This window comes from Phytophthora cinnamomi (assembly GCF_018691715.1).
Source record: "Phytophthora cinnamomi strain GKB4 chromosome Unknown Contig11, whole genome shotgun sequence".
NCBI classification, from domain to species: domain Eukaryota; phylum Oomycota; class Peronosporomycetes; order Peronosporales; family Peronosporaceae; genus Phytophthora; species Phytophthora cinnamomi.
In genome coordinates this window covers 494660-507524 of record NW_027150944.1, presented here as the reverse complement: position 1 = coordinate 507524, position 12865 = coordinate 494660, and the positions used below count along the sequence as shown (strand labels likewise).

The 12865-nt window shown below is 53.8% G+C and overlaps 1 protein-coding gene across 1 annotated transcript; it reads left to right on the top strand.

The window, feature by feature from the left end:
* Nucleotides 1-9969: 9969 nt before the first annotated feature.
* IUM83_18931 (PLAC8 family protein) lies at nt 9970-12864 on the top strand (the record flags this gene model as incomplete). The annotated part of the gene is made up of 2 exons (XM_067943956.1): nt 9970-10392; nt 12370-12864. 2 exons carry the CDS (start codon nt 9970-9972, stop codon nt 12862-12864), a joined length of 918 nt encoding a protein of 305 aa, XP_067797978.1.
* Between the last annotated feature and the right edge of the window lies 1 nt (nt 12865).

Here is a 12865-nt window from a genome sequence, read left to right as displayed (position 1 = left end):
TCACGCGAAGAAGCAACGTGGGAACCAGTAGAGAACCTGAATCAGATTCCAGGTCTCATTGACAAGTACTGGGAAACCAAGAAGAAGAGAAAGCCAGCTTCGAAATCGCGGGGTCTTCTTGGAAGGGAGGTCATGTGACGTGGACGACCGTCTGCCAATGAGATGGCAGAGGACTCCCACGTCAATTTGGAATGCATACCTTTCTGTTTACGCTGTACAGCGTAATAAAACATTGCATGGTTTATATTCGTTACATGCTATCCTACTGGTCAATATCAAAAATAATCATGATTATGGGACGCATAAACATGGATCTTCATGCGACCTCATTGGCTAAAAATCCTTGAGATGTGCAAGAATCAACTTTTCGAGCCGAACTTTTGATAATGGGACGCTAGTCGCATATTTGGATCAAGCTACGTTTTGGATTAGTAGATTCTCATTGGTAGATCAGTATAGAATTAGGATCTGAGATTGATAGACTTGAGGATGGGACCTGGGTACGTGTTTGCGTGTCCAGGTCGCCAAGAACTACTGGTTGTGTGGCGGCAATGAGCCGACGCCAAACTAACGATTCAATCAATCACTTTTCAACTTCCAATCTTCCTCTTAAGTGTTCACGGGCGCCCGCCACTGCGCCATCAAGCTTCGGGTCTTCGCATCGGTTTGTGTGATACTCTGTAACTGGAGGCTGCTTCGGGTTTCCACCTTTCGTGTACTGCACGCGGTTCGACGATTTCCATTCGTTAATGAAACAGTCGAGAGTTTGTCCTGGCGGCCCTTCCTGGGACCTCTCGGTGCTCCTCGATCACGTGACGACCTCCTTCTTCTCCGACATGGTCTTGGCGAGGCGGGATCCAGGCATGGTGGCGTTGGTTGGTTGGTGCAGGTGCTTGTTGTTGACAGCGAATTGAAAACTGACAGTATTTCCGCAGCGCAAGTGCCGGATGTCGTGCTCTAGAATGCCAACGTGAGGTACATTATACTAATTGGCGTAGGTACAGTACAATAGGAATTGTATAGTCAACGAGGTGATCGGATTCTACAGGGGGTATTCAATTTGGCACCGCAATACTAATTGACATTTTCCGTTAATATCGAAAGCAGCTAGCGCGGCTAGGATGCGCTCTTCCGCCCTCGCGTAGAGGTCATCAAAGCTGCCCTCTGGGTCGAAGCGAAACACCGCGTCCTCGACACGGACGCTGCTTCTGCTCGTCCTGTTGATTCCTCCTATTTTGACTGATATCTTGGCTAGTGCTTGCATAGCCGCTTGCTCGGTGGATTTATTTGTGCGGACTTCCTCTGTAGTGAGTCTTACTTGACTCACTACTTTAGCTTACACGTTGCGCAACGTGTATGAGGAAGCGTAAGTACTTAGTAATTACTTAGGTTAATTATATTTGAATACACAAATATAAGTTAAGTAACAAAAGGATTCCAAGTGACTTAGATTAGGTAAAATGAGAACTGTATTGTTTGTAAATTGATCTTCCTCTAAAATCTGCTAAAAACTGTTTATCATCTATGAAAGGGTTGGCAGCGGCTGGCTGTCAGAGCCCCGCTAACATGCACGTCTCTGATTGGTAGAAAGATGTTGCTTTCTACCAATAGGATCTTTTGGGTATGTGTGGACCACTCATTGTGGTGGCCCACTTCAATGTATCCATTGGTGTGACTTACACCAAGGTGAGGAAGTATCCAAAACGTTTAACAGATAACCTATCTGTTAAATTCACAAGTGGCTTGCAGCCACTTGTACGTGTAACCCCGTTACACCATCCCCCCCTTAAGGTTAGACGCGCGGGGTCCCCGCACGTCAATCTTTGGAATTGACCATTCGTCAATTCTCCGCGTTTGGAGAAGAAATCCGCGCTCATTCAACGATGAGCGCGCCTCAGAAGAAGTCCGCAAAGTCGATGGGGAGTCATCTCTCCATCGACGACTACTTCGAACGCCAGAAGGCGAAGTACGGCGACGTCGTCGACTTCGACGACGACGATGAAGATATGGAGGGCGAGGAGGACTCGCCCTCAAAGCGTAAATACTCAGTGTCGAGCGAATCGCTCGACCCTCACGCCAAGAACGTTCGTCCGCGTGAAGGGGACGAATCGGACGCTTCGAGTTCGAAGCGTTCGCGTACTGAGAGCGATACCCCACTCGCTTCCGCTGGGGCTCTCAGTACTCCGCGCGCTGCTGCTGCAGCGCGTGATGTCAAAGCTCAAGGCTCTCCGCGCGCTGCGCCTGCAGCGCGCGATCCGTGGATGCCGTCCGCATCCGAGATTGCGGACCGGTTTGGGAACTCGGTACCTCCGAATGAGGTGCCGCTGTACGTATGCAGCGCCATCAAAGATGACGCTGTGGCTGCCGAGCTGCACTTTGATGCGGAAACGCATCAAAGGCGCGATTACTACATCGGACTCTTTCATGAGCTCCGATGGTTTCAAAGCAAGAAGACCTCTTCTCGCAGCAAAGTGTCCGAATGGCAGGCACTTTGTCAAAGTTGGAACGCCTTTGTTGATAACTTCAACAAGAGGCCGAGTGCTTACCGTGATCGGATTAAGCAAGCGCGTGATCGCTTCGAGACATACTCGAAGCGTGGAAAGCTGGAGCAACTTCATGTTGCTGCTGAGGAGGCAAATGTGCCGTGCGCTGTGCACGAGGGCTTTCAGTGCACGAAGTGCTTCCCGGGCGCGGTCCGCTTGAGCGACCGCGACCTGAACGGGTACACGTCGTTCCGTGTGCCCGAGAGTCTCAAAGAGCTCCGTGCTAAGTTCTTAGCACGTGAGGGTTCGGGCGCTGGCGATGATCGCAGCGCTCGCTCTACTTCCGCTGTGCCAGCGCGTACTGTTCCTCGTACGCCCTCACCATTTCCGGAACGTCCTCCAGCAAGACGTTCCGCGGCTCCCATGTATCTCGATGGGGAGGAAATCCTCTCCAACGAATACGAAAACGAGCCCCTTGAGGGTTCGTTTTCGGGATACTATGGTCAACAATCCGCTCAACAATCCAACGGGTTGAGCCGTGGGCGTCACGGATCGGCGGTGGCGGGGGTGGGAACACGCCCCGGGTATGATCAGCCCCGGGCTGATCAGTATGCGCCTCTCCACGACCGGGTGACCGCCGTGGAGCGTCTGCAGGGCGCTGAGTTCGCCGCCCTGAAACAGGAGCTGGCGAACCAGAAGGCTCAAGTCGCGGCGGTCTCGCAGACCGCCTCGAACATCCAGGTCGAGCTGGGGACCCAGATGAAGGGGTTGCTCCAGCGCGTCCGTGCGCTGGAGGAGAGGCTGCTCGTCGCCGAGGCCAAGTCCTCCGCTTCTGCCTCGGCTCCTGCCGAGGCTTCGGGTCAGCCGAGCTAGATGGCTCGTGCTGCAGGTATGGCTTCAGCCGTCCGACGTAAAAGGTCGGATGGAGGCGCATGCTAGACGGTATGTCTAGCGTGTATGCGTTGCCGTGCCGTGCCAACACAGTGAACGGCCCGATGAAGCGCGGAGCAAGCTTGCTTGCTCCGAAGTTCGAAACTGCATGTTTAGGCAGGTTTTGTGCAGCTAACAAAACTAATGAACCAACTTCGAATTCATTTGTGTTGCCTCTGCCCACATTGTCTGCGTTCAGCTTCTGTTGATCAACAGAAGCTGCTATTGTGTCTTGGACAAACCGAATCACGGCTTGTCTTTTTGTAAGGAAGTTGATTGCATCCGAGCTGAAGTTATTCAGCTCGCTCTCCGCTAGAGGCCCGGCCTCTGCGTGGTTCTTTGCGGTGTCTGCGCCCTGCGCAGACCCGTGATCGTTAGTCTTGTTCTTGGGGGAGTCTGCGCCCTGCGCAGACTCATGTGGTTTGTCCATTGTTGCAGCTGACACTGTGCAAGTGTCAGCGGTTTTCGGCGGCTGCTGTATTGCAGTCGTAGATCCTCCCCCACTTAAAGTGGGAGCCATCACTCCGAGTAAACTCGGTAGGCGTGGATGCCACATGGCATTCACGTAGAACGGTGTATGCCCGGTCGAGGCATGCACTGAGTTATTGATGGCAAACTCTGCCATCGATAAACACTCGCTCCAGTTTTGGAACGAGTGAGCGTAGCTCTTCAAAATGTCGACGGGCACGCGATTCACGCGCTCGGTTTGACCGTCCGTCTGCGGATGATCCGCAGTCGATATTGAAAACTGGCTCCCAAGAAGTGTAAACACTTCTTGCCACAGGTGCGCTGTGAAGCGCGGGTCTCTGTCCGACACGATGTCGGACGGCATGTCATGGTGTTTGAACACCATGTCGACGAATAGACGGGCCGTCTGCTTCGCGGTCACTTCTGCCGGCACCGCAGCAAGATGTACCATCTTGCTGAAACGGTCTACAAAGACCACAACACCGGTGTTCCCTCCGCTATCCGGGGGAAGACCAAATATGAAGTCCAAAGACATGGACTTCCAACACTCCGACGGAGTCGGTAGTGATTGTAACGGAGCCTGCGCGAATGGCGCAGGCTTTACGCGTTGGCATACCTCGCAAGCACGGATGTACTTGCGCACTCACTTACACTGGTGGTGCCAGTAGAAGTCGCGCGTGAGAAGGACGTATGTCTTCTCCTGTCCGAGATGTCCCGCTGTCGGGGCATCATGGTATTCGTACATGATCCTGAGTCGCAAGTCATGGTCATTCGGCACGACAACGCGGTCCGCGTTGTCGTCGACTGCATTGTAAAGCAGTAGTCCGTCGTGCACACGAAAGCGGTGTGCACGCGCTCGAAGGTGCTTGGGCAGCTTCTGACGGGACTTGTCAGAAGGCGCAGTGCCATAGGCCAGCAAGAGCTTCGCGTCCGCGTCGTGCGCGTATGCGGCCTTCACATCATTCAACAGAGACGATGTGGGTTTGCTCGATCGCATGGTGTCAATGGCATTGACGTCAACAGCTTCTGCATAGTCCGGCCGACGTGATAACGCGTCGGCCACCACATTAATCTTCCGGGTTTGTATTCGACCCGGAAGTTATACTCCGCAAAGAATGAGAGCCATCTCGCCATTCTTTGTGATATGTGTGGCGACTTCACTGCAGTACGCAGTGAAGCATGGTCGGTGTAGACCACAAATGGTCTACTCCCAAGCAAATACACTCGGAACTTTGCGAGTGCATACTTCATGGCAAGGAGTTCCTTGTCATGCACCGGATAGTTGCGCTCAGCTGGCTTCAGCTGACGCGATTGGTAGTAGACGACACGATCACGGTCCTCGTGATCGTGCTGCATCAACGCGCATCCGATCGCGAAGTCGGATGCGTCACATACTACGTGAAATGGGCGATCTTGGTCGGCTACTGCCAAGATCGGCGCCTCAGTCAAGCCCCGCTTGACTGCATCGAATGCCTTTTGGCAATCGGGTTTCCAATTCCACACAGCTTCTTTCTTAAGAAGCTGTGACAGCGGGCGGATCTTGCCCCCATAATCCTCCACGTACTTGCACAAGTACGTGGCCAAGCCAAGGAACTGCCTTAGTTCCTTGACACTTGAAGGCGTTGGCCATTCGTTAACCACTCTGACCTTTCCTGGGTCAGGGCGAACACCATTCTTCCCTACGAGACACCCGAGGACGGGTATCTCGCTCGCCCCGAAGATACACTTCTTCAGGTTCGCGTAGAGCTTATGCTTTCGCATAAGCTCAAGTAGCTTCCGGAGATGCACCCTGTGCATCTCTACGTCGTCTTCCCGTCCACAGCCCGGCTGTGGATGAATACATCATCGAAGTAGCTCGGTGCGAAGTCGCGCACCGAGCGCAACAAGTGCGTCACGCACCCGTTGAAAGTCGCGGGGGCATTCTTAAGCCCCTGTGGCATTACTAGCCATTCCCAGAGCATGCCGCTTGGCGTGCTCACTGCCGTGAGAGGGATATCGCTCTCACGCATTAGGATTGGATAAAATCCATCTCGCAAGTCGAGAGCACTGTAAACGGTGCTCCCGGCCATCGAATCGATGATAACATCTTTTCGTGGTATCGGCGTCTGCGCCGGTACCGTCGCATCGTTCAGCTTGTTGTAGGCATGAACGATACGCCATCCGCCCTGTGGCTTCTTGACACAGAACGTCGGAGCACTGTGCGGGGACTTTGATTCCCGCACTTGTCCTGCTTTACGACGACTTTCAAAGAAGTCGTCGATCGCTTTCACTTGCTCTCGCGGCAGTGGCCACTGCCGCGTGACACAGTACTTCGTGCCCGGCACGAGATCAATCTCGTGCTGAATGCCCTTATCCTGCGGAAGCTCCGCAGGAATGTCTTCCGGGAGTACGTCTTTGTACTCCCTCAGTAATTCGTAATAGGGACTCGACTTCAGCGAGTCCCAACCTTGTTCCTCGAAGCGCTCTCGCTTCGTCTTCGCACTGAGAGCGTCTTCGCTCTCAGTGGTACTTCCCATGAAGAGCTGCCTCAGCTCTTCGCTCTCGCTCTCCGTTCTTTCGCTGTCCGAAAGAACGCAGACTTGCTCGATGCGTCCATCGTGCAAGTCGCGCGTGAAGCGCTTCCAGCTCATGGCTGGAAGCGAAGTCAACTTCGACGCCGTCGTCGGAGGACCAGCGAGTTCCATCTCACGATACTGGAATCTAGTATCGGTGCGCGTCAAGACGCTTAGCGTCTTGACATTCGGCGTCACCGCCTCAGTCTGCCCAGCAGACTGCTCTTGTTGCGTCTCGGTCCCGGACCGAGATTTGCGCAGCGTTTTCCGCTTGCGCCGTCTTCTTGTTGTGCGGAGCCCGGCTCCGCACAGTTGTTCTTCTTGTCCAGGCCCGGCCGTGGACAGTCGTTCGCCGGCGGACCCTGTCCGCGGGCGCGCGGTATCAAGCCCGGCTTGACCGCTTTTTCCTTCGTGCAGCCCGGCTGCGCGGTAATGTGTCCCTTCGCCGGCAGACCCTGAATGCGGGCGCGCGATATCAAGCCCGGCTTGATCGCATGGCGCTTCGTCGCGCAGCCCGGCTGCACGACAGCATGAAAATTGCGTCAGTGCGGTACGTTTGCAACCGCCCGCACTGTTTCCAGCGTCAACTCCCGGTGTTGACACGCCTTCGTCACCTCGACGCCAATCATTGGCGGAGCCCCTCATGAACGAGGGTGCGTCGGCTCCCGGAGCCGACGCGTCGTCGTCGACCTGACCGCTTCGGGTCAGGGACTGTCCCTTACACGCTTGGACGTGGGTGTTGGTTCCCGGAACCAACACATCTTTTTCTTCCGACGTCGGCAGCATTGCCGACGTGGGTCTCACTTGTGCGCGCCCTCGCGCACTCGTTGGGCACTCCGGGACAGCAGCATAAAGCGCTGTCTCGACTGGTGAGCCGCGGTAACAGGGCCATCGCTCCCTGTTCCGCTGTCGCGTCCGAAGCGCACGAGCGTGCGCTTCTTCCAGTCTATCACCGGATCATGCCGTGCAAGCCACGGCATGCCCATTACCACGTCGAACTTATCGTCCAGGTCCAGGACGATAAAGTGTTAGACAAACACTCGTTGTTTGTACGAGAAGCGCACGTTCACGACGCGCTTCTCGGTCTTCACGATGGCACCTGTTGCCAGTCGTACCTCCAGAAGACTTCGAGGTGTATCTACCTCCTCGAAGTCAAGTCTCGACAGGCTTCGTAGTCGAACAAAGTTGTTCGACGCGCCTGAGTCTACCAATGCTCGAAGAGAGTCACTCGCTCTCTTCGAGTAAACCTTCAAGATGACTAGGTTTGGCCTGTCATCTTGTTTCTTGCAGTGAGAGCTGGTCTCACTGGGGGCTGCAGTCCTCAGTGTCGCGTGCCCGATGTCGGCACGCGCGACTGCATTACCAGTAGGGCGCCCCGCGCCTACTGGATGTTCGCGTTTTTTGTTGGTCCGCGGCGATGCCTAGCATCGCCACGACGGCCACCTCCAGGGGGCATGGGAGCTGTGCACTCCCGTGCAAAGTGACCGATCCTTCCGCAGCGGAAGCATCGCACGTTACCTCCCTGCTGCTGGTAACCAGCAGTTGTTGCGCTCGAGAGGTCCATTGGCTCCGGACCTCCCGTCCTCGCTACCGGGCGCGGTTGCGGCCTCGGTACGTTTACATGGAGTTTAGCCTGCCGCAGGCTAAACTCTTCTTGCATGGCAAGAGTGATTGCAGCTTCGAGAGTACTCGGGTACTCTCGGAAGAGATAGGTCTTCACAGGCCCATCTCTAAGCCCCTTCATGAACGTGATGACCTTGGTCGCCTCGTCAATCGGGTTAGTCACGATATTTGATACCAAATATCGTGCACGCTGCGCGTAAGCATGGACGTCATGCTTACCCTGCTGAAGGTCGAGGAACTCCGCCCTCGACCGGAACTCATTTTGCGGGGGCTCAAACGCTTGTTTGAGCTCCTCTTTGAACACTTCGTACGTGCTGAAGCACGTAGGATCGGAGAGTCGGCGTCCATACGCCCAACTCCTTGCGCGTCCGCCAAGGCAGGACATGGCGAACGCGACCTTCGACAGCGGGTCGACGATGCGTCGAGCCGCTATGGCTGTGTCGAGTTCGACAAGCCATCGGAGGAGAGGCTCGCCCTCTCTTCCCACGTAATTGCTTACGCTCAATTTTAAAGATTGAGCACGCGGTGTCGTTCCTGACGACGCCGTCACTGAGGAAGCAGCATCACGCTGCTCCTTCATGATGAATCCCAGAGGAACACCATGTTGCTCCGTCGGCGATAGCGTACGCAGCATTGTGGCTATCGCCGCTTCTCCAATGACTGTTGACAGTCGTTGGAGGGCCTCCCACTCTGGGTCAGACAGGTGGGGGCAGTCAGCGCGTGCAACATGCGTTGCAGGCGTGTTGGAGCTCTCCATGGGCACCTCCATGCTCATGTGGTTCTCGGCTCCGCGTTCGTACGCCGCGTACGAACGTCAAGCAGTCGGTCGTTGGACGGACTACAAAGTGCTACCAGGTGTAGTGGGTCTAACTTGACTCACTACTTTAGCTTACACGTTGCGCAACGTGTATGAGGAAGCGTAAGTACTTAGTAATTACTTAGGTTAATTATATTTGAATACACAAATATAAGTTAAGTAACAAAAGGATTCCAAGTGACTTAGATTAGGTAAAATGAGAACTGTATTGTTTGTAAATTGATCTTCCTCTAAAATCTGCTAAAAACTGTTTATCATCTATGAAAGGGTTGGCAGCGGCTGGCTGTCAGAGCCCCGCTAATATGCATGTCTCTGATTGGTAGAAAGATGCTGCTTTCTACCAATAGGATCTATTGGGTATGTGTGGACCACTCACTGTGGTGGTCCACTTCAATGTATCCATTGGTGTGTCTTACACCAATGCGAGGAAGTATCCAAAACGTTTAACAGATAACCTATCTGTTAAATTCACAAGTGGCTTGCAGCCACTTGTGCGTGTAACCCCGTTACATCCTCGGAATGCCGAGGTTGGAGCTGACATTTCAGCCTATTTAGAGACCAAATCGATTCCGACTCTAAAATAGCTTTGACGCGATGGTGCATTAGACCGATTATAATTAGGGGTACCCAATTCTAAATAAGGGGTGGGTCGAAATAAATAAGGGTTCCCGTCTCTAAATAAGGCACTAAATCAGCCGATTTACTATCCGATTAAACATTCTGCTGCTTTTCACAATACATCCAATCATGTGCACGGGATAAGAATAGTGCGCTTCTGTTGGCTGTAATAGATTTTCATATGGTTTGGAGGGAAACCTTCGAGGTCTTATCATCTTCAAGCTGTCCGCAGGGCGGTAAGATCTCATTGCCAGAATGACCAAGGAGCGGAAGACCTACATGGTGACCGAGAAGCAAGAAGCCGTTGATGATGTTCACAACGGTGCTACGACGGAGGATGTCGGGAAAGCAAGAGGAATTCCTGTGCGAACGCTGAACCGCTGGTTAAAGTTGGCTACTGAGAGCGGCGACCCCATCGACAACAAGCGCTGAGGACCACCCCCTCGACTTCCGACGGTCCCTCTCGGAGTTCGACAAGCTGGAGGCTGACGTGTCATCCGACGACCTGCTTCACTTCGGCTACCTGGAGACCGCCTGTCGTGCAGAGAACAACACGGTGCTGCCAGTGTCGTACACTGCGCCCGGTACAGTCGACGGATCGCTTCAACCAAGTGCACACTATAATCCGGCACTGTGCCATGAACGCGATCCAAGACGCTCTGCCTATGCCCCGACGGGGATACCTACATGCCGGTGTCGGCGCGAGACCCGACCGGGTGTGCTCAAGTTCCTGCAGTCTCGACTGCTGCCAGATTGGGCGTTCGACGCAGTCACGTACGGCATCCCGGCGAAAAAGTACACCACGTACTTCGATCTGTGTCCGCACACGCCCATGCTATTCCTGTCGCCCGAGCGCGTGTTCAAGCTGACAAAGCACGCGGCGTGGCCAGCCATCAAACCGGTGTGTCTCCTGCCACCAGGTTTGGGAGCTGATCAGCTACCTGCCGGCATAACCCGCTCGGTCGCTGGAGCTCACGGACACCAACCGTAGGTGGTAGAATACAGACACGTGAGATTTCGACATCAGCACTGCGTCCAGGAAAAGTTGCGGAAGCGACGAATGTCAAGAGCGTCAAAGAGGACAAGCAAGACTCAACGGATTACGTGTTATCGTCTGCAACTTATAGCCTCTATAATTGAGTTAAGGTCATCGGTATAAATTTATGCGTCTATAATCGCACTTACCAGAAATTATAGTGTAGTACCAAGCATGTGTTAACGCCCAAAACTAAAGGCAAGATATTTCTTGGTCTTAAACCAGTCGGCGGCTCAAAAAGTAGGCATCTTTTTCGCAAGGATGCCACGAGACAGGAAGCTGTGACGAGACAAACTGCAACTGTCCAAAACATCGTTGGAATAGCGCAGGTTTCTTATCTGCCAAGAACGTTTCCATAGCCATCTTGGGTCAAAAGTTATAGGCTGTCTAAGTTGCGTAATCTGTTTTCGGCCTTAAACTCATGGTTTACCTTACTTGTATAATACCTGTACGATGTAACGGCGCGCCCCGTTCTTCTTGCCACCAGATGTATATACAGTCAGCTGTATGCAATGTTCCCTAGTAGGTGAGGCTTGTAGATGTGGTCCAAACGATCTCGGCTGCGGTCCAAACGAAGTTGCCAGTCGTAAGACTGATCCGCCTAGTCACGGCTGCGGCTCAAAACGGTTGAATCAACACATGCAAATCATAGGCACCCAAATTGATGTTGTCGTCCAATCACATTTCAGTACCAGAGATAGTCCAGCCAATCCGGTTGCGAGATCTTCCCATCTTCAACCACAGACGTGCCAGCACGCGCAGGCCGTCTGCCTCGCGGTAGGGATCGAGTCGATCAGACAGCGAAATGCAACCTCAACAGACTACCAGCAAAACTCTTTCAGTCATGCCTGCTGGACTAGGAGGCATGACTGAAAGGGTTTCGCTGGTTACCGTCGAACTCGAAGCGACTGCAAGGCTGTCCTTAGCGCGGCAAATTCTGTTACGTGTCCGAGAGATGCCACCACAGCGGCACCACCGGACGGCTGATTCATTTCACAACTTGCAACCTTCTGCACAATCGAGAAGATCTAGCCACCATGGCCGAGACTGGGCTTACCTACGCCATCCAAGTCGAAGAAGGCCGAATTGTTTCTAAGAACGGCTTGGGCATCACCGTCGGCAAGTAGGAAGTCGGTTTCTGCGACTGCTTCACTGATATGGTGCCGAACTGCCTGGTGGCATTTTTCTGCCCGTGCATCTCGATGGCCCAGATCTCGGCTCGCCTCGGCATGATGCAGTACGGCCTTGCGCTGGTGATGTTCTTCGTTCTGTTTGATATCGCTTCGGCACGGGTGGTATTATCAGTGCGATCTGTCTCTGCACAGCGCTTTCAAATCCCTGGGAGTTGCTGTGGAGACTACTGCGCCGCGTTTTGCTGCCTGAACTGCGCGCTTGCCCAAATTGCCACGCACATCAAGAGCTACCAGCCTGGAAGCTGCGACTTTGGCGCTCAAGAGACCCTCCCACCCTACATCCGCAACTGAGCTCGAATTGTGGCGCGGACGTTTAGTTTTTGCTGGTAATACTCATCAATCTACTTCATTCAAAAACCTGCTACTGTATACAGACATGTTCGGAAAGATCTCACCGCCAAGAAGTACATTTCGTACTGGTCCAGGATTTGAAAGTACAGAGCCTAAACCGAAGGACAATAGTGAGCACAAGCTACACGTACTACATGTACTTATCGCACAAAAAATATCTGCATGTTTTTGATCATCACATGATTACACTCGTTGATCACTCCAACCGATTGCCCGCTTTGGGCTCGTAACCATGGGAATCCTGCCATCTTGAGGAGCTCCGATAGTTGGTAGCATTCGGCAATTTGCTACATTGCAGTTCAAGGCAGACCAGCAACACAAATACCTAGCTTTCAAGATGGCGGCTGCGGCACAGAACGACAAGCACTACGCTATCAAAGTGGCGGCCGACAGGAACGACGAGCAGTTCACAACCGGGGAATGGGACGTCGGTCTCTGCGGGTGCTGCACAGACTGCGTGCCCAACGGCTTCATGACCGCATGCTGCCCCTGCGTGAGCATGGCTCAGATCTCGGCGCGCCTGGGCATGATGGAGTATTGCTGCGCCCTGTTGGTCTACCTGGTGCTCTTCAGTGCCACCGGCGGGTGCGGAACTGCGGTGTGGCTTTGCCTTGCGCGGAAGGAGACGCGCGCGAGGTACCAGATCCCGGGCGGTTGCTGCGGAGACTGCATGGCCTCCTTCTGCTGCGGATGCTGCGCCATGGCGCAAGTGGCCACACACATCAAGAGCTACAAGCCCGGCAGTTGCGATTTCGGGCCCCAGGACACGCTGCCGGCCTACGCGCGCGGCTAGC